The sequence below is a fragment of the Anomaloglossus baeobatrachus genome, chromosome 10 (assembly GCF_048569485.1).
Source record: "Anomaloglossus baeobatrachus isolate aAnoBae1 chromosome 10, aAnoBae1.hap1, whole genome shotgun sequence".
Classification (NCBI taxonomy): Eukaryota; Metazoa; Chordata; class Amphibia; order Anura; family Aromobatidae; genus Anomaloglossus; species Anomaloglossus baeobatrachus.
In genome coordinates this window covers 198,157,071-198,183,450 of record NC_134362.1, presented here as the reverse complement: position 1 = coordinate 198,183,450, position 26,380 = coordinate 198,157,071, and the positions used below count along the sequence as shown (strand labels likewise).

General features: G+C 53.8%; 1 protein-coding gene across 1 annotated transcript in view; it reads left to right on the top strand.

Annotated features, from left to right (window-relative positions):
• The window catches only part of LOC142254805 (uncharacterized), a 238,389-nt gene that overhangs the window by 104,661 nt on the left and 107,348 nt on the right, over positions 1 to 26,380 (top strand). The window contains exons 11-12 of the mRNA XM_075326121.1: positions 7,326 to 7,558; positions 7,635 to 7,665. Coding sequence (XP_075182236.1) covers positions 7,326 to 7,558; positions 7,635 to 7,665 — 264 coding nt within the window. The remainder of the gene's footprint in view (positions 1 to 7,325; positions 7,559 to 7,634; positions 7,666 to 26,380) is intronic.

Genomic DNA, 26,380 nt, shown 5'->3' with positions numbered 1-26,380 from the left:
CACAGCCTCCACCATATCCGCGGTTCACATCCCCGGCGTAGAAAACTGGGAAGCAGACTTCCTCAGTCGCCAGGGCATGGACGCAGGGGAATGGTCCCTTCACCCAGACGTGTTTCAGGAAATCTGTCGCCGCTGGGGGGTGCCGGACGTCGACCTAATGGCGTCACGGCACAACAACAAGGTCCCAACCTTCATGGCACGGTCTCGCGATCAAAGAGCGCTGGCGGAAGACGCCCTAGTGCAAGATTGGTCGCAGTTCCGGCTCCCTTATGTGTTTCCACCTCTTGCACTCCTGCCCAGAGTGCTACGCAAAATCAGATCCGACTGCAGCCGCGTCACACTTGTCGCCCCAGACTGGCCGAGGAGGGCGTGGTATCCGGATCTGTGGCAGCTCACGGTCGGCCAACCGTGGGCACTCCCAGACCGACCAGACTTACTGTCCCAAGGGCCGTTTTTCCATCGGAATTCTGCGGCCCTGAACCTGACTGTGTGGCCATTGAGTCCTGGATCCTAACGTCTTCAGGATTGTCCCAAGGGGTCGTTGCCACCATGAGACAGGCTAGGAAGCCCACGTCTGCTAAGATCTACCACAGAACGTGGAGGATATTTTTATCCTGGTGCTCTGCTCAGGGAGTGTCTCCCTGGCCATTTGCATTGCCTACCTTTCTTTCTTTCCTGCAATCTGGGTTAGAAAAAGGTTTGTCGCTCGGCTCCCTTAAAGGTCTTGTCTCGGCGCTATCCGTCTTTTTTCAGAGGCGTTTGGCACGCCTTCCTAAGGTGCGCACGTTCCTACAGGGGGTTTGCCATATCGTACCCCCGTACAAGCGGCCGTTAGATCCATGGGATCTGAACAGGGTACTAGTTGCCCTCCAGAAGCCGCCTTTCGAGCCTCTGAAGGAGGTTTCACTTTCTAGACTATCACAGAAGGTGGCTTTTCTGGTAGCGATCACATCTCTTCGGAGAGTGTCTGAGCTGGCAGCACTATCATCCAAGGCTCCCTTCCTGGTCTTCCACCAGGACAAGGTTGTGCTGCGTCCTATTCAGGAGTTTCTCCCGAAGGTGGTATCCTCTTTTCATCTTAATCAGGATATCTCTTTGCCTTCGTTTTGTCCTCATGCAGTTCATCGGTATGAGAAGGATTTACATTTGTTAGATCTGGTGAGAGCACTCAGAATCTACATTTCCCGCATGGCGCCCTTGCGCCGTTCGGATGCACTCTTTGTCCTTGTCGCTGGTAAGCGCAAAGGGTCGCAGGCTTCTAAAGCCACCCTGGCTCGATGGATCAAAGAACCAATTCTTGAAGCCTACCGTTCTGCTGGGCTTCCGGTTCCATCAGGGCTGAAGGCCCATTCTACCAGAGCCGTGGGTGCATCCTGGGCATTACGACACCAGGCTACGGCTCAACAGGTGTGCCAGGCAGCTACCTGGTCGAGTCTGCACACTTTCACCAAACATTATCAGGTGCATACCTATGCTTCGGCGGACGCCAGCCTAGGTAGAAGAGTCCTGCAGGCGGCAGTTGCCTCCCCGTAGGGGAGGGCTGTCTTGCAGCTCTAACATGAGGTATTTCTTTACCCACCCAGGGACAGCTTTTGGACGTCCCAATCGTCTGGGTCTCCCAATAGAGCGACGAAGAAGAAGGGAATTTTGTTACTTACCGTAAATTCCTTTTCTTCTAGCTCCAATTGGGAGACCCAGCACCCGCCCCTGTTCCTTCGGGATTTTTGGTTGTTCGGGTACACATGTTGTTCATGTTGAATGGTTTCAGTTCTCCGATGTTCCTTCGGATTGAATTGTTTAACCAATTATTGGCTTTCCTCCTTCTTGCTTTTGCACTAAAACTGAAGCAGCCCGTGATCCCACGGGGGGTGTATATGCAGAAGGGGAGGGGCCTTACACTTTTTAGTGTAATACTTTGTGTGGCCTCCGGAGGCAGTAGCTATACACCCAATCGTCTGGGTCTCCCAATTGGAGCTAGAAGAAAAGGAATTTACGGTAAGTAACAAAATTCCCTTCTTTCTAAGCGCCTTAAGGATACACGTTATCCTTTTCCCCCTGACGTGGTCAAGGGTTGGACTCAGTGTCCCAAGGTGGATCCTCCAATCTCCAGACTGGCGGCTAGATCCATACTTGCAGTTGAAGATGGGGCTTCACTCAAAGATGCCACTGACAGACAGATGGAGCTCTGGTTGAAATCCATCTATGAAGCTATCGGCGCTTCTTTTGCCCCAGCATTCGCAGCCGTATGGGCGCTACAAGCTATATCAGCAGGTCAAGCGCAAATTGACGCAGCCACACGCACTTCCGCGCCGCAGGTGGCGTCCATAACCGCTCAGACGTCAGCAATGGCGTCTTACGCTATTAATGCTGTCCTGGACTCTGCGAACCGTACGGCGGTTGCATCCGCCAATTCGGTGGTACTCCGCAGGGCCTTGTGGCTACGGGAATGGAAGGCAGATTCTGCTTCCAAAAAGCGCTTAACTAGTTTGCCAATTTCTGGCGACCGATTGTTTGGCGAGCGTTTGGATGAAATCATCAAACAATCCAAGGGAAAGGATACATCCTTACCCCAGCCCAAACCGAACATACCCCAACAGAGGAGGGGGCAGTCGAGGTTTCGGTCCTTTCGGGGCGCGGGCAGGTCCCAATTCTCCTCGTCCAAAAGGCCTCAGAAAGATCAAAGGAACTCTGATTCATGGCGGTCTAAGTCACGTCCAAAAAAGACCACAGGAGGTGCCGCTACCAAAGCGGCTTCCTCATGACTTTCGGCCTCCGCAATCTGCATCCTCGGTCGGTGGCAGGCTCTCCCGCTTTTGCGACACCTGGCTGCCACGGGTAAAAGACCGCTGGGTGAGAGACATTCTGTCTCACGGTTACAAGATAGAGTTCACCTCTCGTCCCCCGACTCGATTCTTCAGGTCATCCCCGCCTCCCGAGCGAGCCGAGGCTCTTCTGCAGGCGCTGGGCACTCTGAAGGCAGAAGGAGTGGTGGTCCCTGTTCCTCTTCAGCAACAGGGTCACGGTTTTTACTCCAACCTGTTTGTGGTCCCAAAGAAGGACGGGTCTTTCCGTCCTGTCCTGGACCTGAAACTTCTCAACAAACACGTAAAGACCAGGCGGTTCCGGATGGAATCCCTCCGCTCCGTCATCGCCTCAATGTCCCAGGGAGATTTCCTTGCATCGATCGATATCAAAGATGCTTATCTCCACGTACCGATTGCTCCAGAGCACCAGCGCTTCTTTCGCTTCGCCATAGGAGACGAACACCTGCAGTTCGTGGCACTGCCATTCGGCCTGGCAACAGCCCCACGGGTTTTCACCAAGGTCATGGCTGCAGTAGTTGCGGTCCTCCACTCTCAGGGTCACTCGGTGATCCCTTACTTGGACGATCTCCTGATCAAGGCACCCTCTCAAGAGGCATGCCAACACAGCCTCGACGCTACTCTAGAGACTCTCCAGAGTTTCGGGTGGATCATCAATTTTCCAAAGTCAAATCTGACACCGGCCCAATCGCTGACATATCTTGGCATGGAGTTTCATACCCTCTCAGCGATAGTGAAGCTTCCGCTGATCAAGCAGCAGTCGCTACAGAAGGGGGTACAATCTCTCCTTCAAGGTCAGGCACACCCCTTGAGGCGCCTCATGCACTTCCTGGGGAAGATGGTGGCAGCAATGGAGGCAGTCCCTTTCGCGCAGTTTCACCTGCGTCCTCTTCAATGGGACATCCTTCGCAAATGGGACAGGAAGCAGACGTCCCTCGACAGGAACGTCTCTCTCTCTCAGGCGACAAAAGCTTCCCTTCGGTGGTGGCTTCTTCCCACTTCATTATCGAAGGGGAAATCCTTCCTACCCCCATCCTGGGAGGTGGTCACGACGGACGCGAGTCTGTCAGGGTGGGGAGCGGTTTTTCTCCACCACAGGGCTCAGGGTACGTGGACCCGGCAAGAGTCCTCACTTCAGATCAATGTTCTGGAAATACGGGCAGTGTACCTTGCCCTGAAAGCGTTCCAGCAGTGGCTGGAAGGCAAGCAGATCCGAATTCAATCGGACAATTCCACAGCGGTGGCATACATCAACCACCAAGGCGGCACACGCAGTCGGCAAGCCTTCCAGGAAGTCCGGCGGATCTTGATGTGGGTGGAAGCCACGGCCTCCACCATCTCTGCAGTTCACATCCCGGGCGTGGAAAACTGGGAAGCAGATTATCTCAGTCGCCAGGGCATGGACGCAGGGGAATGGTCCCTTCACCCGGACGTGTTTCAGGAGATCTGTTGCCGCTGGGGGGTGCCGGACGTCGACCTCATGGCGTCCCGGCACAACAACAAGGTACCGACGTTCATGGCACGGTCTCAAGATCACAGAGCTCTGGCGGCAGACGCCTTAGTTCAGGATTGGTCGCAGTTTCAACTCCCTTATGTGTTTCCTCCTCTGGCACTGTTGCCCAGAGTGTTACGCAAGATCAGGGCCGACTGCCGCCGCGCCATCCTCGTCGCTCCAGACTGGCCGAGGAGGTCGTGGTACCCGGATCTGTGGCATCTCACGGTCGGCCAACCGTGGGCACTACCAGACCGACCAGACTTGCTGTCTCAAGGGCCGTTTTTCCATCTGAATTCTGCGGCCCTCAACCTGACTGTGTGGCCATTGAGTCCTGGATCCTAGCGTCTTCAGGATTATCTCAAGAGGTCATTGCCACTATGAGACAGGCTAGGAAACCAACGTCCGCCAAGATCTACCACAGGACGTGGAAAATTTTCCTGTCATGGTGCTCTGCTCAGGGTTTTTCTCCCTGGCCTTTTGCCTTGCCCACTTTTCTGTCCTTCCTTCAATCTGGACTTGAAAAGGGTTTGTTGCTCGGCTCCCTTAAGGGACAAGTCTCAGCGCTCTCTGTGTTTTTCCAGAAGCGCCTAGCCAGACTTCCACAGGTACGCACGTTCCTGCAGGGGGTTTGTCACATCGTTCCTCCTTATAAGCGGCCGTTAGAACCCTGGGATCTGAACAGGGTGCTGGTGGCTCTTCAGAAACCACCATTCGAGCCAATGAGGGATATTTCTCTCTCACGCCTTTCACAGAAAGGGTTTTTTCTAGTAGCAGTCACTTCACTTCGGAGAGTGTCCGAGCTAGCAGCGTTGTCGTGCAAAGCCCCATTCCTGGTGTTTCACCAGGACAAGGTGGTTCTGCGTCCGGTTCCGGAATTTCTCCCCAAGGTGGTATCCCCTTTTCATCTCAATCAGGATATCTCCTTACCCTCTTTTTGTCCTCATCCAGTTCACCAATGCGAAAAGGATTTGCACTTGTTAGATCTGGTGAGAGCACTCAGACTCTACATTTCTCGTACGGCGCCCCTGCGCCGCTCGGATGCACTCTTTGTCCTTGTCGCTGGCCAGCGTAAAGGGTCACAGGCTTCCAAATCAACCCTGGCTCGGTGGATCAAGGAGCCAATTCTCGAAGCTTACCGTTCTGCTGGGCTTCCGGTCCCCGCAGGGCTGAAGGCCCATTCTACCAGAGCCGTGGGCGCGTCCTGGGCTTTGAGGCACCAGGCTACGGCTCAGCAGGTGTGTCAGGCGACTACCTGGTCGAGCCTGCACACTTTCACGAAACACTATCAGGTGCATACCTATGCTTCGGCGGATGCCAGCCTAGGTAGACGAGTCCTTCAGGCGGCGGTTGCCCACCTGTAGGAAGGGGCCGTTTTACGGCTCCATTACGAGGTATTATTTTACCCACCCAGGGACTGCTTTTGGACGTCCCAATTGTCTGGGTCTCCCAATGGAGCGACAAAGAAGAAGGGAATTTTGTTTACTTACCGTAAATTCCTTTTCTTCTAGCTCCAATTGGGAGACCCAGCACCCACCCCTGTTTTTTTGTGTACACATGTTGTTCATGTTGAATGGTTTCAGTTCTCCGATATTCCTTCGGATTGAATTTACTTTAAACCAGTTTATAATTTTTTCCTCCTTCTTGCTTTTGCACCAAAACTGAGGAGCCCGTGGGAGCACGGGGGGTGTATAGGCAGAAGGGGAGGGGCTTTACACTTTTAGTGTAATACTTTGTGCGGCCTCCGGAGGCATAGCCTATACACCCAATTGTCTGGGTCTCCCAATTGGAGCTAGAAGAAAAGGAATTTACGGTAAGTAAACAAAATTCCCTTCTTTTCATCAAGACAAGGTAGTTCTCCGTCCGACTCCGGACTTTCTCCCTAAGGTGGTTTCTCCTTTCCACCTTAACCAGGACATTACCCTACCTTCCTTCTGTCCGGCTCCTGTTCATCGCTTTGAGAAAGCGTTGCATACTCTGGATCTGGTGCGGGCGCTCCGGATCTATGTGTCTCGCACCGCTGCTCTTAGGCGGTGCACTTCTCTTTTTGTGCTAACCACAGGTCGGCGTAAGGGCCTCTCTGCTTCTAAGCCGACCTTGGCCCGTTGGATTAGGTCGACCATTTCAGATGCCTACCAGTGTTCTCAGGTGCCTCTCCCGCCGGGGATCAAGGCACACTCGACCAGAGCTGTCGGTGCCTCTTGGGCTTTCAGGCACCAGGCTAAGGCTCAGCAGGTCTGTCAGGCTGCCACTTGGACTAGCCTGCATACCTTTTCAAAGCACTACCAAGTGCATGCTCATGCTTCGGCAGATGCGAGCTTGGGCAGACGCATCCTTCAGGCGGCTGTCGCCCATTTGTGAAGTTAGGCTCCGCCTACTTCTCAGTTTTTCTGTTTCTTCCCACCCATGGACTGCTTTGAGACGTCCCAATGTCTGGGTCTCCCATAGGAACGATAAAGAAAAAGAGAATTTTGTTTACTTACCGTAAATTCTTTTTCTCATAGTTCCGTATTGGGAGACCCAGCACCCTCCCTGTTGCCTGTTGGCAGTTTCTTGTTCCGCGTGTTATCACCGGCTGTTGTCGTGGACAGAGTCTCCGGTTGTTCCGGTTCTTGCTCTGTTTTTACTTGTGGGTGGCTATTCTCCTTCAGCTTTTGGACTAAACTGGCTAGATCTGGTTCTCCAGGGGGTGTATATGCTCAGAGGGAGGAGCTACACTTTTGAGTGTAGTACCTTGTGTGTCCTCCGGAGGCAGAAGCTATACACCCAATGTCTGGGTCTCCCAATACGGAACTATAAGAAAAATAATTTACGGTAAGTAAACAAAATTCTCTTTCTTTTAGATATGATTTTGATAGAAAAGCCCGACGACCCCCCTCCCCTCCACCCCATGCATTTTTTGCATAAGTTTTGTGACCTGTTGAGTCGCATAGAACTTATAAAATAAACCCAATACATGTGAACGACTCCTGCCGCTCGTAAATGACTTTTTGGATGGTTTAACTTTACAGAGCGGAAGTTGAGAAGATCAAAGTAAGACGCTCTACAGGTTCTCAGAATGAAAAGGCAGTGCTTTGTGTTAGTGAGGGACGCCGGCGCGCTTCCTTGGACAATGCCGGGGTCCGGCCTCCACCGCCCAAAGACTCCGAGTCCCCGAAAAGTCCCAAAAATGTTGCACGCAGTCCCAAACCCTTCCTCCATTCTGCATGGTGCAAAGCGGATCCAGAGCAGATCTTACTTGCAGGTAAGGCAGGCAATATTCTTCACGATTATTGATTATTTGGAACTTTTTACAAAATGTTTGCACTTTATTCTTGCAGAAGCTGCAGAGAGACCCGCGGCTGGGATCAGGTATGGGAATCTTTGCCTCGTGATTTGGATTCTGCATATTGCACGGGGTTTCTGACAGGCAGGGAGCGGTTCTCTGCAGGATGAGCTAACTGAGGATCCATGAGTGAGCTCGTTCAAACTGAATGATGGGAGAGGTTTTTTTCTTCGGCGCTCCATTGGGAGACCCAGACGATTGACGATTGGGTGTATAGCTACTGCCTCCGGAGGCCACACAAAGTATTACACTAAAAAGTGTAAGGCCCCTCCCCTTCTGCATATACACCCCCCGTGGGATCACGGGCTGCTTCAATTTTATGCTTTGTGCGAAGGAGGTCAGACATCCACGCATAGCTCCACTGTTTTTAGTCAGCAGCAGCTGCTGACTATGTCGGATGGAAGAAAAGAGGGCCCATACTAGGGCCCCCAGCATGCTCCCTTCTCACCCCACTTTTGTCGGGTGTTTGTTAAGGTTGAGGTACCCATTGCGGGTACGGAGGCTGGAGCCCACATGCTGTTTTCCTTCCCCATCCCCCCTCGGGGCTCTGGGTGAAGTGGGATCTTGCCGGTCTCCAGGCACTGAGACCGAGCTCCATCCACAGACCCGGAGAACCTGCTGGATATGGAGCTGGGTATCGTCAGGGACAGGGCCCTGCTACATTAAGGTACTCTGTGTCCCCGTACACATCGCGCACACACACACCAGCATTGCTGGGAGTGCTAGTGCGCCGGGGACAACAGCGCGGAGCGCTTGTGCTATTATTCACTGCAGCTTAGCTGAGTGAATTTATGTGTTAGAAACTGCCGCGCCGGCCGCTACTAGGTGTTTTACACTGTGGCGCGGCTGGGACTTGTGGTGCGCCGGGGACTTCCGCGCTGGCCGTGCACATAGGACGGCCGCGCTTATTACTCGAGTCCCCGGCTTTGCGGCCTAGTTTTCGCTTCGTTCCCGCCCCCAGCCCTGCCAGTCAGGGGAGGGGCGGGACGCTGTACAGAAAGTCAGCGCCGAGAGCTGGAGTCTGCTTTGCATTCTCCAGCCCCCTTCACTGGACACAGTGGGACGCCAGTTTCCCGCTCTTGTCTGGGGCACGCCCACGGCCCGCCCCTCTTCACAAGACGCCGGCAGCCATTCCTGCACGAGTCTGGGCTGGAGAAGGGAGACAAGCTCTGGGCAACCAGTCACAGGATTCGGGCGACCACACACCCGCCTTTGTGCGGGCGGTAAGCAGCACCTGAAGTGCTGACCCCACTAATGCCATTTGTACTTTATGCCTAGATGGCTAGACTACAGCAGCAAAAAGCAAGGGTGCTAAGGCACAGGCTTTCTAGGCTGCTTGTATTGCATGTGCTGAAGTGTTCATTTGTACTTTATGCTGGTATGCTATACACTGCACTGTACGGTCGCTATCCCTGGCTATATACTCCTAGATGGCTGGACAACAGCAGCAAAAAAGCAAGGGTGCTAAGGCACAGGCTTTCTATGCTGCTTGTACTGCATGTGCTGAAGTGTTCATTTGTACTTTCTGCTTGTGTGCTATACATTGCACTGTACGGTCGCTATTCTTGGCTAATGCTTCTAGATGGCTAGACAACAGCAGCAAAAAAGAAAGGGTGCCAAGGCACAGGCTTTTTATGCTGCTTGTACTGCACGTGATACTGTTCCACACGGCAGGTTCCACTGTCCCCATAGTGTGCAATGCTCCCCTGTAGCACTTGGTCAGCCGGGGTCTCTGCTAGAGGTGGCCAAAGGAACCACCTGTGAACCCTGTCCAGGGACAGGGACGGAGTTGCAGTTTCGGCTGATAGATTGTCTGTGACTGTGACTAACATCTTAGAGAGGACCATGGGCAATGTTGATACAATGCTCCCTGGCCGCCCTCATTTGGAACAAATCAGTGCTCCGCGGGGGTCCCATGCATCCCAGGGCGCAGGCTCTGACACGGACGACAGTCCCAGACAGCCTAAGCGAGCTCGCTAGGAGCGGCACTCGGCTTCATCACTGGTTAGGGTCCCAGCAGGACTCTCTGTATGATGAGGCAGACGTAGCTGATCAGGACTCTGATCCTGAGGCCGCTCTCAATCCGGATACTCCGGATGGTGACGCCATAGTGAATGATCTCCTAGCGTCCATCAAGGGAATGTTGGATATTTCTCCCTCAGCTCCTCCGGTGGAGGAGTCAGCTTCACAGCAGAAGAAATCCCTTTTCAGTATCTCAAGCGTATTTTGAGTACTTTTCTGGCCACTCTGACTTCAGAGAAGCAATCCGGGAACACCACACTTATCCAGATAAGCGTTCTCCATATCCTTTCTTCTCCCTGACGTGGTCAAGCGCTGGACCCAGTGTCCAAAGGTGGATCCCCCAATCTCCAGGCTTGCGGCTAGATCCATAGTTGCAGTGGAAGATGGGACTTCACTTAAAGATGCCATTGACAGACAGATGGTCCTCTGGTTGAACTCTGTCTATGAAGCTATCGGCGTGTCGGTTGCTCCGGCATTCGCAGCCGTATGGGCATTCCAAGCTATTTCAGCTGGTCTTGCGCACGTGGACACTGTCACATGTACATCTGTGCCGCAGATGGCGTCCTTAACCTCGCAATGTCTGCATTGCGACTTATGCTATTAATGCTGTCCTGCACTACGAGCCGTACGTCAGTGGCGTCCGCCGACTCCGTGGTTTTACGCAGAGCCTTGTGGTTCAGGGAATGGAAAGCGGATTCTGCTTCCAAGAAAGTGCTTAACCAGTTTGCCATTATCTGGTGACAGACTGTTTGGTGAGCGATTGGATGAAATCATTAAACAGTCCAAGGGTAAGGACTCTTCCTTACAACAGCCCAGATCAAACAACACAACAGAGGAAGGGACAGTCGAGGTTTCGGTCCTTCCCAGGCTCGGGCAGGTCCCAATTGTCCTCGTCCAAAAGGACTCAAAAGGCTCAGAGAGGCGCAGATTCCTGACAGGCTCAATCACGCCCAAGGAAGGCAGCCGGAGGAACCGCTACCAAGGCGGTTTCCTCATGACGTTCAGCCCTCTCTCTCCGCATCCGCGGTCGGTGGCAGTCTCTCCCGCTTTGGCGACATTTAGCTGCCACAGGTCAAAGACCGGTGGGTGAGAGACATTTTGTCTCACGTGTACAGGATAGAGTTCTGTTCTCGTCCTCCGACTAGATCTTCAGAACTTCCTCACCTCCCGACCGAGCCGATGCTCTTCTGCAGGCAGAAGGAGTGGTAATCCCTGTTCCTCCTCAGGAACAAGATACGGTTTTTACTCCAATCTGGTTGTGGTACCAAAAGACGACGGCTTTTTCCGTTCCGTTTTGGACCTAAACCTGCTCAACAAGCACGTGAAAACCAGGCGGTTCCGGATGGAATCCCTCCGCTCCGTCATTGCCTCAATGTCTCAAGGAGATTTCCTAGCGTCAATAGACATCAGGATGCTTATCTCCACGTGCCGATTGCTCCAGTGCACCGGTGTTGGCTACGTTTCGTTATTGAAGACGAGCATCTTCAGTTTCGTAGCCCTGCCCTTCGGTCTGGCGACAGCCCCACGGCTTTTCACCAAGTTCATGGCAGCAATGGGAGTAGTCCTGCACTCTCAGGGTCACTCTGTGATCCCTTACTTGGACGATCTACTTGTCAAGGCACCCTCTCAAGAGGCATGCCAACACAGCCTGAACGTGGCGCTGGAGACTCTCCAGAGTTTCGGGCGGATCATCAACTGTTCAGAGTTAAATCTGACACCGACCCAATCGCTGACATATCTTGGCATGGAGCTTCACACTCTCTCAGCGATAGTGCAGCTCCCGCTGAACATACAGCGTTCACTACAGACGGGGGTGCAGTCTCTCCTTCAAGGCCAGTCACACCCCTTAAGACGCCTCATGCAGAGGCAGTCCCTTTCGCGCAGTTTCATCTGCGTCCACTTCTATAGGACATTCTTCGCCAATGGGATGGGAAGTCGACGTCCCTAGACAGGAACGTACCCCTTTCTCAGACGGGCAAGGACTCTCTTCAGAGAAGTCCACCCTTCAGATCAATGTTCTGGAAATCTGGGCAGGGTATCTTGTCCTGCAAACCTTCCAGCAGAGGCTGGAAGGCAAACAGATCCGAATTCAGTCGGACAACTTCGCAGTGGTGGCATACATCAACCACCAAGGCGGAACACGCAGTCGGCAAGCCTCCCAGGAAGTCCGGCGGATTCTGATGTGGGTGGAAGACAGAGCATACACCATATCCGCAGTTCACATCCCGGGCGTAGAAAACTGGGAAGCAGACTTCCTCAGTCGCCAGGGCATGGACGCAGGGGAATGGTCTCTGCACCCGGACGGGTTTCAAGAAATCTGTAGCCGCTGGGGGAGGCCGGACGTCGACCTACTGGCGTCTCGGCACAACAACAAGGGCCCGATTTTCATGGCGCGGTCTCACGATCAAAGAGCTCTGGCGGCAGGCGCCTTAGTTCAGGATTGGTCGCAGTTCCAGCTACCCTATGTGTTTCCCCCTCTGGCACTGTTGCCCAGAGGGCTACGCAAGATCAGCTCCGATTGCCGCCGCGCCATCCTCGTCGCCCCAGACTGGCCGAGGAGGTCGTGGTACCTGCATCTGTGGCATCTCACGGTCGGCCGACCGTGGGCACTACCAGACCGGCCAGACTTACTGTCCCAAGGGCCGTTTTTTCCATCTGAATTCTACAGCCCTGAACCTGACTGTGTGGCCATTGAGTCCTGGATCCTAGCGTCTTCAGGATTATCTCAAGACGTCATTGTCACCATGAGACGGGCTAGGAAGCCGACGTCTGCCAAGATCTACCACAAGACGTGGAAGATATTATTATCTTAGTGCTCTGCTCAGGGAGTGTCTCCCTGGACATTTGCATTGCCTACTTTTCCTTCCTTCCTGCAATCTGGTTTGGGAAAAGGTTTGTCGCTCGGCTCCCTTAACGGACGAGTCCCTGCGCTGTCTGTATTCTTTCAGAAGCGCATAGTACGACTTCCTCAGGTACGCACGTTCCTGCAGGGGGTTTGTCACATTGTCCCCTCCGTACAAGAGGCCGTTAGACCCATGGGATCTGAACAGGGTACTAATTGCTCTCCAGGAGCCGCCCTTTGAGCCTCTGAGGGATGTTTCACTTTCTCGACTTTCACAGAAAGTGGCTTTCTTCGGCGCTCCATTGGGAGACCCAGACGATTGGGTGTATAGCACTGCCTCCGGAGGCCACACAAAGCAATTACACTAAAAAGTGTAAGGCCCCTCCCCTTCTGGCTATACACCCCCAGTGGGATCACTGGCTCACCAGTTTTCTGCTTTGTGCGAAGGAGGTCAGACATCCACGCATAGCTCCACTGTTTAGTCAGCAGTAGCTGCTGACTATATCGGATGGAAGAAAAGAGGGCCCATACTAGGGCCCCCAGCATGCTCCCTTCTTATCCCACTTGTGGTTTGTAAGGTTGAGGTACCCATTGCGGGTACGGAGGCTGGAGCCCACATGCTGTTTTCCTTCCCCATCCCCCTGAGGGGCTCTGAGGAAGTGGGATCTTACCGGCCACCAAGCCCTGAGGCCGGGCTCCATCCACAGACCCATAGAACCTGCTGGATGTGGAGCGGGAGTGCCGTTCAGGGACAAGGCCCTGCAACTTTCAGGTACTCTGTGTCCCCGTATGGCAGGCCACGCACACCCCAGGCTTGCTGGGTGTGCTAGTGCGCCGGGGACTGTAGCGCTGTGCGCTGGGCTTATAGTCCCCGCAGATTACTGGGGGACTTTATGTGTGTGGATCGCCGCGCCGACCGCCCCTGGAGCGGCGGCGCAGCTGCGACTTGTAGTGCGCCGGGGACGCGCCGACCGCGCTTTTACGGCGGCGGCGCTTCTAACTTTAGTCCCCGGTCTTCTGCAGCCTAGCTCCGCTTCGTTAACGCCCCCCACCCTGTCAATCAGGGTAGGGGAGAGACGTTGTTCAATCGGCAGCGCCGAGGGCTGGAGCACGATTTACATGCTCCAGCCCTCTCACTGAGCACAGTAGGACACAGGCTTCGCGCTTTTTCTCTGTGCATGCCCTAGGCCCGCCCCCAGGCTTGCAGCTCCCCAGGACGCCGGCAGCCATTATACACATGCAGTCTGGCTGGAGAACGGACGCAGGCTCTGGGGGACCCAGGCTAGGGGTTTCTGGCGACCACACACCCGCGCTAAGCGGGCGGTAAGCAGCACATACGTGCGGCCCCACTAGTGCCACAGTGTTATATTTTTCGCTGTACCAGATATATTTATATACTGCACTGTAAGGTCGCTTCTTGGCTGCACACCCTATATTGCTTTGAGGAGACAACAGCATGACGCAAAACGCAAGGGTGCCAAGGCACGGGCTGTATACACGGCTTGTACAGCATGTGGGGCTAATCTACCAGCAGACTCCAACGACTCTCATTGTGTGCAATGTTCAGTCCCAGTGGCACTTCGTCAGCCAGAGCCTATTGTGGTGGTAGCCCAGGCAGAGACGCCTGTGAACCCTACCCCGGTGACGGGGACAGAATTTGCAGTCTTTGCTGATAAAATGTCTGTGACTATGACAAAAATCCTGGAGACCTTGCAGTCCAGGCCAGTTGCTCAGACCATAGACACTGCTGTGTCTATGTTCCCCGGTCCCCCTCAGTTGGAACTAATCCGTACTTCAAGGGGGTCCCAGGCATCACAGGCTGAGGGCTCTGACTCCGATGACAGTCCCAGTCCGCCTAAGCGAGCTCGCTGGGAGAGACCCTCCACGTCATCACGCGGATCAGGGTCTCAGCGAGAAGGGTCCCTATATGATGGTTCAGAGGTGGGTGATCAGGAGTCTTGTCCTGACGCCGCACTCAATTTGGATACGCCAGATGGTGACGCCATGGTAAATGACCTTATAGCGGCCATCAATAGGCTGTTGGATATTTCTCCCCCAGCCCCTTCTGCAGAGGAGGCAGCTGCACAGCAGGAGAAATTCCATTTCCTGTATCCCAAGCGTAAATTGAGTACTTTTCTGGACCACTCTGACTTCAGAGAATCCATCCAGAAACACAATACTTATCCGGACAAGCGTTTTTCTAAACGCCTTAAGGATACACGTTATCCTTTTCCCCCTGACGTGGTCAAACGCTGGACCCAGTGTCCAAAAGTGGACCCTCCAATATCCAGGCTTGCAGCTAGATCCATAGTTGCAGTGGAGGATGGGGCTTCACTTAAAGATGCCAATGACAGACAGATGGACCTTTGGTTGAAATCGGTCTATGAAGCTATCGGCGCGTCGTTTGCTCCAGCATTCGCGGCCGTGTGGGCGCTCCAAGCTATTTCAGCTGGTCTGGCACAGGTGGACTCTCTCATACGTCCAGCAGTGCCGCAAGTGGCGTCCCTAACTACGCAAATGTCTGCGTTTGCGACCTACGCTATCAATGCGGTACTGGACTCTACGAGCCGTACCTCAATGGCATCCGCCAACTCTGTAGTTTTGCGCAGGGCCTTGTGGTTAAAGGAATGGAAAGCAGATTCTGCTTCTAAAAAATGTTTAACCAGCTTGCCATTATCTGGAGACAGACTGTTTGGTGAGCAATTGGCGGAAATCATTAAACAGTCCAAAGGTAAGGACTCCTCCTTACCCCAGCCCAGATCAAGCAAACCTCCACAGAGGAAGTGGCAGTCAAAGTTTCGGTCCTTTCGAGGCTCGGGCAAGCCCCAATTCTCCTCGTCCAAAGGGACTCAGAAAGAGCAAAGGAGCTCTGATTCCTGGCGGGCTCACTCACGCCCCAAGAAAGCAACCGGAGGTACCGCTTCCAAGGCGGCTGCCTCATGACTTTCGGCCGCCTCCCTCCGCATCCTCGGTCGGTGGCAGGCTCTCCCGCTTTTGCGACATTTGGCTGCCACAGGTCACAGACCGGTGGGTAACAGACATTTCTTCAGCGCTCTATTGGGAGACCCAGACGATTGGGGTATAGCTACTGCCCTCTGGAGGCCACACAAAGCACTACATTAAAAGTGCAAGGCCCCTCCCCCTCTGGCTATACCCCCCCCGTGGTATCACGGGTTCTCCAGTTTTAGCTTTGTGTGCGAAGGAGGTCAGACATTCCATGCATAGCTCCACAGATTTTAGTCAGCAGTAGCTGCTGACTATTTCGGATGGAAGAAAAGAGGACACATATAGTGTCCCCAGCATGCTCCCTTCTCACCCCTGGATGGTGTTGTAAGGTTGAGGTACCTATTGCTGGTACAGGGCTGGAGCCTGACATGCTGTTTTCCTTCCACATCCCCTGGTAGGGCTCTGTGGAAGTGGGATCCTGCCGGCCTCTCAGCTCTGACGCCGGGCTCCATCCACAGACCCATTAGAACCTGATGGAGACGGAGCAGGAGTACGATCAGGGACAGGCCCTGCATCATACAGGTACTCTGTGTCCCCGGCAGGCACAGACACACTCCGGGCTGGCTGGGTGTTGTAGTGCGCCGGGGACCGCAACGTTGGAGTTAGTGTCCCTACAGATTACTGGGGGATTTTTTGTGTATGGGAACGCAGCGCCGACCCCCTCTGGACCGGGCGGCGCTGCTGTGAATTGTGGTGCGCCGGGGATCCGCCGTCCGCGCTTTTACGGCGGCGGCGGTTATAAATTGAGTCTTCGGCTTTTTGGGCCTAGGACGCCGGCAGCTCCGATTCGTTCCCGCCCCCACCCTGTCATTCAGGGTAGGGGAGAGACGCTGTTCGCTAGCAGCGACGAGGGCTGGAGCCTGATTTACATGCTCCAGCCCTCACACTAGGCACAGAGGGAAGCAGGCTTCCCGCTCTTAGCCAGGAACGCCCAGGGCCCGCCCCCCTTCTCTCTCAGGACGCCGGCAGCCATTACATGCAGTCTGGCTGGAGGAAGGACGCAAGGCTCTGGGAGACCTGGACTAGGGGCTATCTGGCGACCACACACCCGCTTTTTAAGCGGGCGGTAAGCGATTTTTCTGTGCTGGTCCCTCTAGTGCCTCACGGTGTATCGGTGTACTGTGTAGGATATAGAGAATTAATCCAGCCCACAGGGGGGTCCCCGGCTTCACAGGCCGAGGATTATGACTCAGATGATAGCCCCAGCCACCCTAAGCGGGCTCGCTGGGAAAGACCCTCGACGTCATCACACTGCTCAGGGTCTCAGCGCAATCAGTCTCCCTGTGATGTGTCTGATGAGAGTGATCAGGAATCCATTCCTGGAACCCCTCTCAACCTGGATACCCCTGATGGGGATGCCATGGTAAACGACCTTATCTCAGCCATCAATAGGCTGTTGGATATTTCTCCCCCAGCCCCTTCAGCAGAAGAGGCGGCTGCGGAGCAGGAGAAGTTTCGTTTCCTTTATCCCAAGCGTAAATTGAGTGCTTTCTTGGATCACTCTGACTTCAGAGAATCAATCCAGAAGCACGACGCTCACCCAGAAAGGCGTTTCTCTAAACGATCTAAAGATACGCGTTTCCCTTTCCCCCCTGAGGTGGTCAAGCGCTGGACACAGTGTCCAAAGGTAGACCCCCCGATTTCCAAACTCGCAGCTAGGTCCATAGTTGCAGTGGAGGATGGCGCTTCACTTAAAGATGCCAATGACAGACAGATGGACCTTTGGTTAAAATCTGTCTATGAAGCTATCGGCGCGTCGTTTGCTCCGGCATTCGCAGCCGTATGGGCACTCCAGGCTATTTCAGCTGGCTTAGCAAAAGTGGATGCTATCATACATCCAGCAGTGCCGCAAGTGGCGCACCTTACCACGCAGATGTCGGCGTTTGCGTCTTACGCTATCAATGCGGTCCTAGAATCTACCAGTCGCACCTCAATGGCGTCCGCCAATTCGGTAGTTTTGCGCAGAGCCTTGTGGTTAAAGGACTGGAAAGCAGATGCTGGTTCCAAAAAATGTTTAACCAGTTTGCCTTTATCTAGAGATAGACTGTTTGGCGAGCCATTGGCTGATATCATTAAGCAGTCCAAGGGTAAAGACTCCTCTTTACCACAACCCAGAACAACCAAACCTCAGCAGAAAAAGTGGCAGCAGAGGTTTCAGTCCTTTCGAGGTTCGGGCAAGACACCATTTACCTCGTCCAAAGGGACTCAGAGGACGCAAAGAAACTCAGATTCGTGGCGGGCTCACACGCGCCCCAAGAAAGCAAATGGAGGTACCGCTTCCAAAGCGGCTACCTCATGACTTCCAGCCCCCCCCCTCCGCATCGCCGGTCGGGGGCAGGCTCTCCCGCTTTTCCGGCATTTGGATGTCACAGGTCAAAGACCGGTGGGTGACGGACATTTTGTCTCGCGGGTACAGAATCGAGTTCAATTCTCGTCCTCCAGCTCGGTTCTTCAGAACCTCCCCACATCCAGACCGAGCAGATGCTCTGCTGCAGGCGGTGGACTCCCTAAGAGCGGAAGGAGTGGTGATCCCAGTCCCTCCTCAGGAACAAGGGCAAGGGTTTTACTCCAATCTCTTTGTGGTTCCAAAAAAGGACGGCTCGTTCCGTCCTGTTCTGGACCTAAAACGGCTCAACAAACATGTGCACGCCAGGAAGTTCCGGATGGAAACCCTGCGTTCTGTCATTGCCTCAATGTCCAGAGGAGACTTCCTTGCCTCAATAGACATCAAAGATGCTTATCTCCACGTGCCAATTGCTACAGAACATCAACGTTTTCTACGTTTTGTGATAGGAGACGACCATCTTCAGTTCGTAGCTCTGCCATTCGGTCTGGCGACAGCCCCACGGGTCTTCACCAAGGTCATGGCGGCGGTGGTAGCAGTCTTGCACTCTCAGGGACACTCGGTGATCCCTTACCTAGACGATTTATTGGTCAAAGCTCCCTCTCAAGAGGCATGTCAGCACAGCCTGAATGCTACGCTGGAGACCCTACAGTCTTTCGGATGGATCATCAACTTTCCAAAGTCGATCCTATCACCGACTCAATCACTAACGTATCTTGGCATGGAGTTTCATACTCTAGCAGCGATAGTGAAACTTCCGCTGAACAAGCAGCGGTCACTACAGACAGGGGTGCAATCTCTTCTGCAGGGCCAGTTGCATCCCTTGCGGCGCCTCATGCATTTCCTAGGGAAGATGGTGGCAGCCATGGAAGCAGTTCCCTTTGCGCAGTTTCATCTGCGCCCACTTCAATGGGACATTCTCCGCCAATGGGACGGGAAGTCAACGTCCCTGGACAGGAAAGTCTCGCTTTCCCAGACGGCCAAGGACTCCCTACAATGGTGGCTCCTTCCCACCTCATTGTCTCAGGGAAGATCCTTCCTGCCCCCATCCTGGGCAGTAGTCACGACAGATGCGAGTCTGTCAGGGTGGGGAGCAGTATTTCTCCACCACAGGGCTCAGGGGACGTGGACTCCGCAGGAGTCCACCCTTCAGATCAATGTTCTGGAGATCAGAGCAGTGTATCTTGCTCTACTGGCCTTCCAACAGTGGCTGGAAGGAAAGCAGATCCGAATCCAATCGGACAACTCCACAGCGGTGGCATACATCAACCACCAAGGAGGGACGCGCAGTCGGCAAGCCTTCCAAGAAGTCCGGCGCATTCTAATGTGGGTGGAGGACAGAGCATCCACCATATCCGCGGTTCACATCCCAGGCGTAGAAAACTGGGAAGCGGACTTCCTCAGTCGCCAGGGCATGGACGCAGGGGAATGGTCCCTTCACCCGGACGTGTTTCAGGAAATCTGTCGCCGCTGGGGAGTGCCGGACGTCGACCTAATGGCATCCCGGCACAACAACAAGGTCCCGGCATTCATGGCGAGGTCGCGCGATCAAAGAGCTCTGGCGGCAGACGCCTTGGTTCAAGATTGGTCGCAGTTTCAGCTCCCATACGTGTTTCCGCCTCTGGCGCTCTTGCCCAGAGTGCTACGCAAGATCAGATCCGAGTGCAGCCGCATCATACTCGTCGCTCCAGACTGGCCGAGGAGGTCGTGGTATCCGGATCTGTGGCATCTCACGATCGGTCGACCGTGGTCACTGCCAGACCGACCAGACTTACTGTCCCAAGGGCCGTTTTTCCATCAGAATTCTGCGGCCCTGAACCTGACTGTGTGGCCATTGAGTCCTGGATCCTAGCATCTGCAGGATTATCTCAAGGAGTCGTTGCCACAATGAGACAAGCTAGAAAGTCGAATTCGGCTAAGATCTACCACAGAACGTGGAAGATTTTCTTATCCTGGTGCTCTGCTCAGGGAGTGTCTCCCTGGCCATTTGCATTGCCCAAGTTTCTTTCCTTCCTGCAATCGGGGTTAGAAAAGGGCTTGTCGCTCAGCTCCCTTAAAGGGCAAGTTTCGGCACTATCCGTGTTTTTTCAGAAGCGTCTAGCACGTCTTTCTAAGGTGCGCACGTTCCTGCAGGGGGTCTGTCATATTGTGCCCCCGTACAAGCGGCCGTTAGATCCATGGGATCTGAACAGGGTACTAGTTGCTCTCCAGAAGCCGCCCTTCGAGCCTCTGAAGGAAGTTTCCTTTTCTCGGCTGTCACAGAAAGTGGCGTTTCTTGTTGCGATCACATCGCTTCGGCGAGTGTCTGAGCTGGCAGCTCTGTCATCCAAGGCTCCCTTCCTGGTGTTCCACCAGGACAAGGTAGTGCTGCGCCCTATTCCGGAGTTTCTCCCTAAGGTCGTATCCTCTTTTCATCTTAATCAGGATATATCCTTGCCTTCTTTTTGTCCTCATCCGGTTCACCGGTATGAAAAGGACTTACGTTTTGCTAGATCTGGTGAGAGCACTCAGAATCTACATTTCCCGCACGGCGCCCATGCGCCGTGCCGATGCACTTTTTGTCCTTGTCGCTGGTCCGCGCAAGGGGTTGCAGGCTTCTAAAGCCACCCTGGCTCGATGGATCAAAGAACCAATTCTAGAGGCCTACCGTTCTGCGGGGCTTCCGGTTCCTTCAGGGCTAAAAGCCCACTCAACCAGAGCCGTGGGTGCGTCCTGGGCATTACGTCACCAGGCTTCGGCTCAACAGGTGTGCCAGGCAGCTACCTGGTCCAGTCTGCACACTTTCACCAAGCATTATCAGGTGCATACCTATGCTTCGGCGGATGCCAGCTTAGGTAGAAGAGTCCTGCAGGCGGCAGTGACACCCCCGTAGGGGAGGGCTGTTTTTGCAGCTCTAACATGAGGTATTTCTTTACCCACCCAGGGACAGCTTTTGGACGTCCCAATCGTCTGGGTCTCCCAATAGAGCGCTGAAGAAGAAGGGAATTTTGTTACTTACCGTAAATTCCTTTTCTTCTAGCTCTTATTGGGAGACCCAGCACCCGCCCTGTTGTCCTTCGGGATGTTTTTTTGTTGTTTGCGGGTACACATGTTGTTCATGTTGAACGGTTTTTCAGTTCTCCGATGTTATTCGGAGTTAATTTGTTTAAACCAGTTATTGGCTTCCTCCTTCTTGCTTTGGCACTAAAACTGGAGAACCCGTGATACCACGGGGGGGGTATAGCCAGAGGGGGAGGGGCCTTGCACTTTTAATGTAGTGCTTTGTGTGGCCTCCAGAGGGCAGTAGCTATACCCCAATCGTCTGGGTCTCCCAATAAGAGCTAGAAGAAAAGGAATTTACGGTAAGTAACAAAATTCCCTTCTTTGTCTCACGGGTACAGGATAGAGTTCAGTTCTCGGCCTCCGCCTCGGTTCTTCAGAACTTCCCCACATCCCGACCGAGCAGATGCCCTTCTGCAGGCGGTGACTTCTCTAAGAGCAGATGGAGTGGTGGTCCCTGTTCCTCTTCAGGAACAAGGTCAAGGTTTTTACTCCAATCTCTTTGTGGTGCCAAAAAAGGACGGCTCATTCCGTCCTGTTCTGGACCTAAAACTGCTCAACAAGCATGTGAACGCCAGGCGGTTCCGGATGGAATCCCTCCGCTCAGTCATTGCCTCAATGTCTCAAGGAGATTTCCTAGCATCAATAGACATCAAGGATGCTTATCTCCACGTGCCGATTGCTACAGAGCACCAACGCTTTCTACGCTTCGTGATAGGAGACGACCATCTTCAGTTCGTAGCTCTGCCATTTGGTCTCGCGACAGCCCCACGGGTGTTCACCAAGATCATGGCGGCAGTGGTAGCAGTCTTGCACTCTCAGGGACACTCTGTGATCCCTTACTTGGACGATCTACTGGTCAAGGCACCCTCTCAAGAGGCATGCCAACTCAGCTTGACTGTTGCACTGGAGACTCTCCAGACGTTCGGGTGGATCATCAACTTCTCAAAGTCAAATCTGTCACCGACCCAGTCACTAACGTATCTTGGCATGGAGTTTCATACTCTCTCAGCGATAGTGAAGCTTCCGCTGGACAAGCAGCGGTCTCTACAGACTGGGGTGCAGGCTCTCCTTCAAGATCAGTCGCACTCCTTAAGACGCCTCATGCACTTCCTCGGGAAGATGGTGGCGGCAATGGAGGCGGTTCCGTTTGCGCAGTTTCATCTGCGCCCACTTCAATTGGACATTCTCCGCCAATGGGACGGGAAGTCAAAATCCCTGGACAGGAAAGTCTCCCTTTCCCAGACAGCCAAGGACTCTCTGCAGTGGTGGCTTCTTCCCACCTCATTATCACAGGGAAGATCCTTCCTACCACCGTCTTGGGCGGTGGTCACGACAGACGCGAGTCTGTCAGGGTGGGGAGCAGTTTTTCTCCACCACAGGGCTCAGGGTACGTGGACTCAGCAGGAGTCCACCCTTCAGATCAATGTTCTGGAAATCAGAGCAGTGTATCTTGCCCTACTAGCCTTCCAGCAGTGGCTGGAAGGAAGGCAGATCCGAATTCAGTCGGACAACTCCACAGCGGTGGCATACATCAACCACCAAGGGGGGACACGCAGTCGGCAAGCCTTCCAGGAAGTCCGGCGGATTCTGATGTGGGTGGAAGCCACGGCCTCCACCATATCCGCAGTTCACATCCCCGGCGTAGAAAACTGGGAAGCAGACTTCCTCAGTCGCCAGGGCATGGACGCAGGGGAATGGTCCCTTCACCCAGACGCGTTTCAGGAAATCTGTCGCCGATGGGGAAGGCCGGACGTCGACCTCATGGCGTCCCGGCACAACAACAAGGTCCCAACCTTCATGGCACGGTCTCGCGATCAAAGAGCGCTGGCGGCAGACGCCCTAGTGCAAGATTGGTCGCAGTTCCGGCTCCCTTATGTGTTTCCACCTCTGGCACTCTTGCCCAGAGTGCTACGCAAGATCAGATCCGATTGCAGCCGCGTCATACTCGTCGCTCCAGACTGGCCGAGGAGGGCGTGGTATCCGGATCTGTGGCAGCTCACGGTCGGCCAACCGTGGGCACTACCAGACCGACCAGACTTACTGTCCCAAGGGCCGTTTTTCCTCGGAATTCTGCGGCCCTGAACCTGACTGTGTGGCCATTGAGTCCTGGATCCTAGCGTCTTCAGGATTATCCCAAGGGGTCGTTGCCACCATGAGACAGGCTAGGAAGCCCACGTCCGCTAAGATCTACCACAGAACGTGGAGGATATTCTTATCCTGGTGCTCTGCTCAGGGAGTGTCTCCCTGGCCATTTGCATTGTCTACCTTTCTTTCTTTCCTGCAATCTGGGTTAGAAAAAGGTTTGTCGCTCGGCTCCCTTAAAGGTCAGGTCTCGGCGCTATCCGTCTTTTTTCAGAGGCGTTTGTCACGCCTTCCTAAGGTGCGCACGTTCCTACAGGGGGTTTGCCATATCGTACCCCCGTACAAGCGGCCGTTAGATCCATGGGATCTGAACAGGGTACTAGTTGCCCTCCAGAAGCCGCCCTTCGAGCCTCTGAGGGAGGTTTCACTTTCTAGACTATCACAGAAAGTGGTTTTTCTGGTAGCGATCACATCTCTTCGGAGAGTGTCTGAGCTGGCAGCACTATCATCCAAGGCTCCCTTCCTGGTCTTCCACCAGGACAAGGTTGTGCTGCGCCCCATTCAGGAGTTTCTCCCGAAGGTGGTATCCTCTTTTCATCTTAATCAGGATATCTCTTTGCCTTCGTTTTGTCCTCATGCAGTTCATCGGTATGAGAAGGATTTACATTTGTTAGATCTGGTGAGAGCACTCAGAATCTACATTTCCCGCACGGCGCCCCTGCGCCGCTCGGATGCACTCTTTGTCCTTGTTGCTGGCAAGCGCAAAGGGTCGCAGGCTTCCAAAGCCACCCTGGCTCGATGGATCAAAGAACCAATTCTTGAAGCCTACCGTTCTGCTGGGCTTCCGGTTCCATCAGGGCTGAAGGCCCATTCTACCAGAGCCGTGGGTGCGTCCTGGGCATTGCGACACCAGGCTACGGCTCAACAGGTGTGCCAGGCAGCTACCTGGTCGAGTCTGCACACTTTCACCAAACATTATCAGGTGCATACCTACGCTTCGGCGGACGCCAGCCTAGGTAGAAGAGTCCTGCAGGCGGCAGTTGCCTCCATATAGGGGAGGGCTGTCTTGCAGCTCTAACATGAGGTATTCTTTACCCACCCAGGGACAGCTTTTGGACGTCCCAATCGTCTGGGTCTCCCAATGGAGCGCCGAAGAAGAAGGGAATTTTGTTACTTACCGTAAATTCCTTTTCTTCTAGCTCCTATTGGGAGACCCAGCACCCGCCCTGTTGTCCTTCGGGATTTTTGGTTGTTTTTCGGGTACACATGTTGTTCATGTTGAACGGTTTTCAGTTCTCCGAGGTTACTTCGGAGTGAATTTGTTTAAACCAGTTATTGGCTTTCCTCCTTCTTGCTTTTGCACTAAAACTGGTGAGCCAGTGATCCCACTGGGGGTGTATAGCCAGAAGGGGAGGGGCCTTACACTTTTTAGTGTAATTGCTTTGTGTGGCCTCCGGAGGCAGTGCTATACACCCAATCGTCTGGGTCTCCCAATAGGAGCTAGAAGAAAAGGAATTTACGGTAAGTAACAAAATTCCCTTCTTTTTGGTAGCGGTCACGTCTCTTCAGAGAGTGTCCGAGCTAGCAGCGCGGTCATCCAAAGCTCCCTTCCTGGTGTTTCACCAAGACAAGGTAGTGCTGCGCCTGATTCCAGGGTTTCTCCCTAAGGTGGTATCCCTCTTTTCATCTCAGTCAGGATATCTCCTTACCTTCCTTTTGTCCTCATCCAGTTCATCGATATGAATTGGATTTGCATTTGTTGGATCTGATGAGAGCGCTCAGAATCTACATTTCCCGCACGGCGCCCCTGCGCCGCTCGGATGCACTCTTTGTACTTGTCGCTGGTTAGCGCAAAGGGTCGCAGGCTTCCAAATCCACCCTGGCTCGATGGATCAAGGAACCAATTCTTGAAGCCTACCGTTCTGCTGGGCTTCCGGTTTCATCAGGGCTGAAGGCCCATTCTACCAGAGCCGTGGGTGCGTCCTGGACATTTTGGCACCAGGCTACGGCTCAGCAGGTGTGCCAGGCGGCTACCTGGGCGAGTCTGCGCACCTTCACCAAGCGTTATCAGGTGCATGCCTACGCTTAGGCGGATGCCAGCCTAGGTAGAAGAGTCCTGCAGGCGGCGGTTGCCTCCATGTAGGGAAGGGCTGTTTTTACAGTCCAAACTTGAGGTATTAATTTACCCACCCAGGGACTGCTTTTGGACGTCCCAATCGTCTGGGTCTCCCAATGGAGCGCCGAAGAAGAAGGGAATTTTGTTACTTACCGTAAATTCCTTTTCTTCTAGCTCCAATTGGGAGACCCAGCACCCGCCCCTGTTCCTTCGGGATTTTTGGTTGTTCGGGTACACATGTTGTTCATGTTGAATGGTTTCAGTTCTCCGATGTTCCTTCGGACTGAATTGTTTAACCAATTATTGGCTTTCCTCCTTCTTGCTTTTGCACTAAAACTGAAGCAGCCCGTGATCCCACGGGGGGTGTATATGCAGAAGGGGAGGGGCCTTACACTTTTTAGTGTAATACTTTGTGTGGCCTCCGGAGGCAGTAGCTATACACCCAATCGTCAATCGTCTGGGTCTCCCAATTGGAGCTAGAAGAAAAGGAATTTACGGTAAGTAACAAAATTCCCTTCTTTTTACTGACCTCCTCCCGCCAGACCACATCATAGTTGTTTCTAGTGAAACAAAGAGCCTGTAAAAGCCACACAGTGCAAAATTTGTAATAAAACACTATTGCAAAAGTGATTTATTGCCCCAAAAACATGCATTGAAATAAAAAAAAGTGTCCTCAAAAATGGACAATCCCCTTTAATTTTCCGCACCTGCTTAGCACGCCTTGTCAGTGTGCTGGGACCCTCTATGGTCTGTAAGTCTGTAGCTTTAGGCTAGTTTCACACTTGCGTTGAACGGCATCCGTTGCATTGCGTTGTGTGACGGATGCGTTGCATATAGTGGCACAACGGATCGTACAAAACAACGGAAAGCTTTTTTTTTTTTTTCTTTTCAGTTTTACGGCAGCAGACTATTGTTAACGATCAGCTGAGAGCTCTCACATGCCGGCGGCCGGGCACTCAGCTGAGCGCTCTCACATGCCAGCGGCCGGGTGCTCAGCTGAGCGCTCTCACATGCCGGCGGCTGGGCGCTCAGCTGAGCGCTCTCACATGCCGGCGGCCGGGCCCTCAGCTGAGCGCTCTCACATGCCGGCGGCCGGTCAATCAGCTGAGCGCTCTCACATGCCGGCGGCCGGTCAATCAGCTGAGCGCTCTCACATGCCGGCGGCCGGTCGATCAGCTGAGCTCGCTCACATGTCTGCGGCTGGGCGCTCAGCTGATCGCTCTCACATGCCGGCGGCCGGTCGATCAGCAGAGCGCTCTCACATGCCAGCGGCCGGGCGCTCAGCTG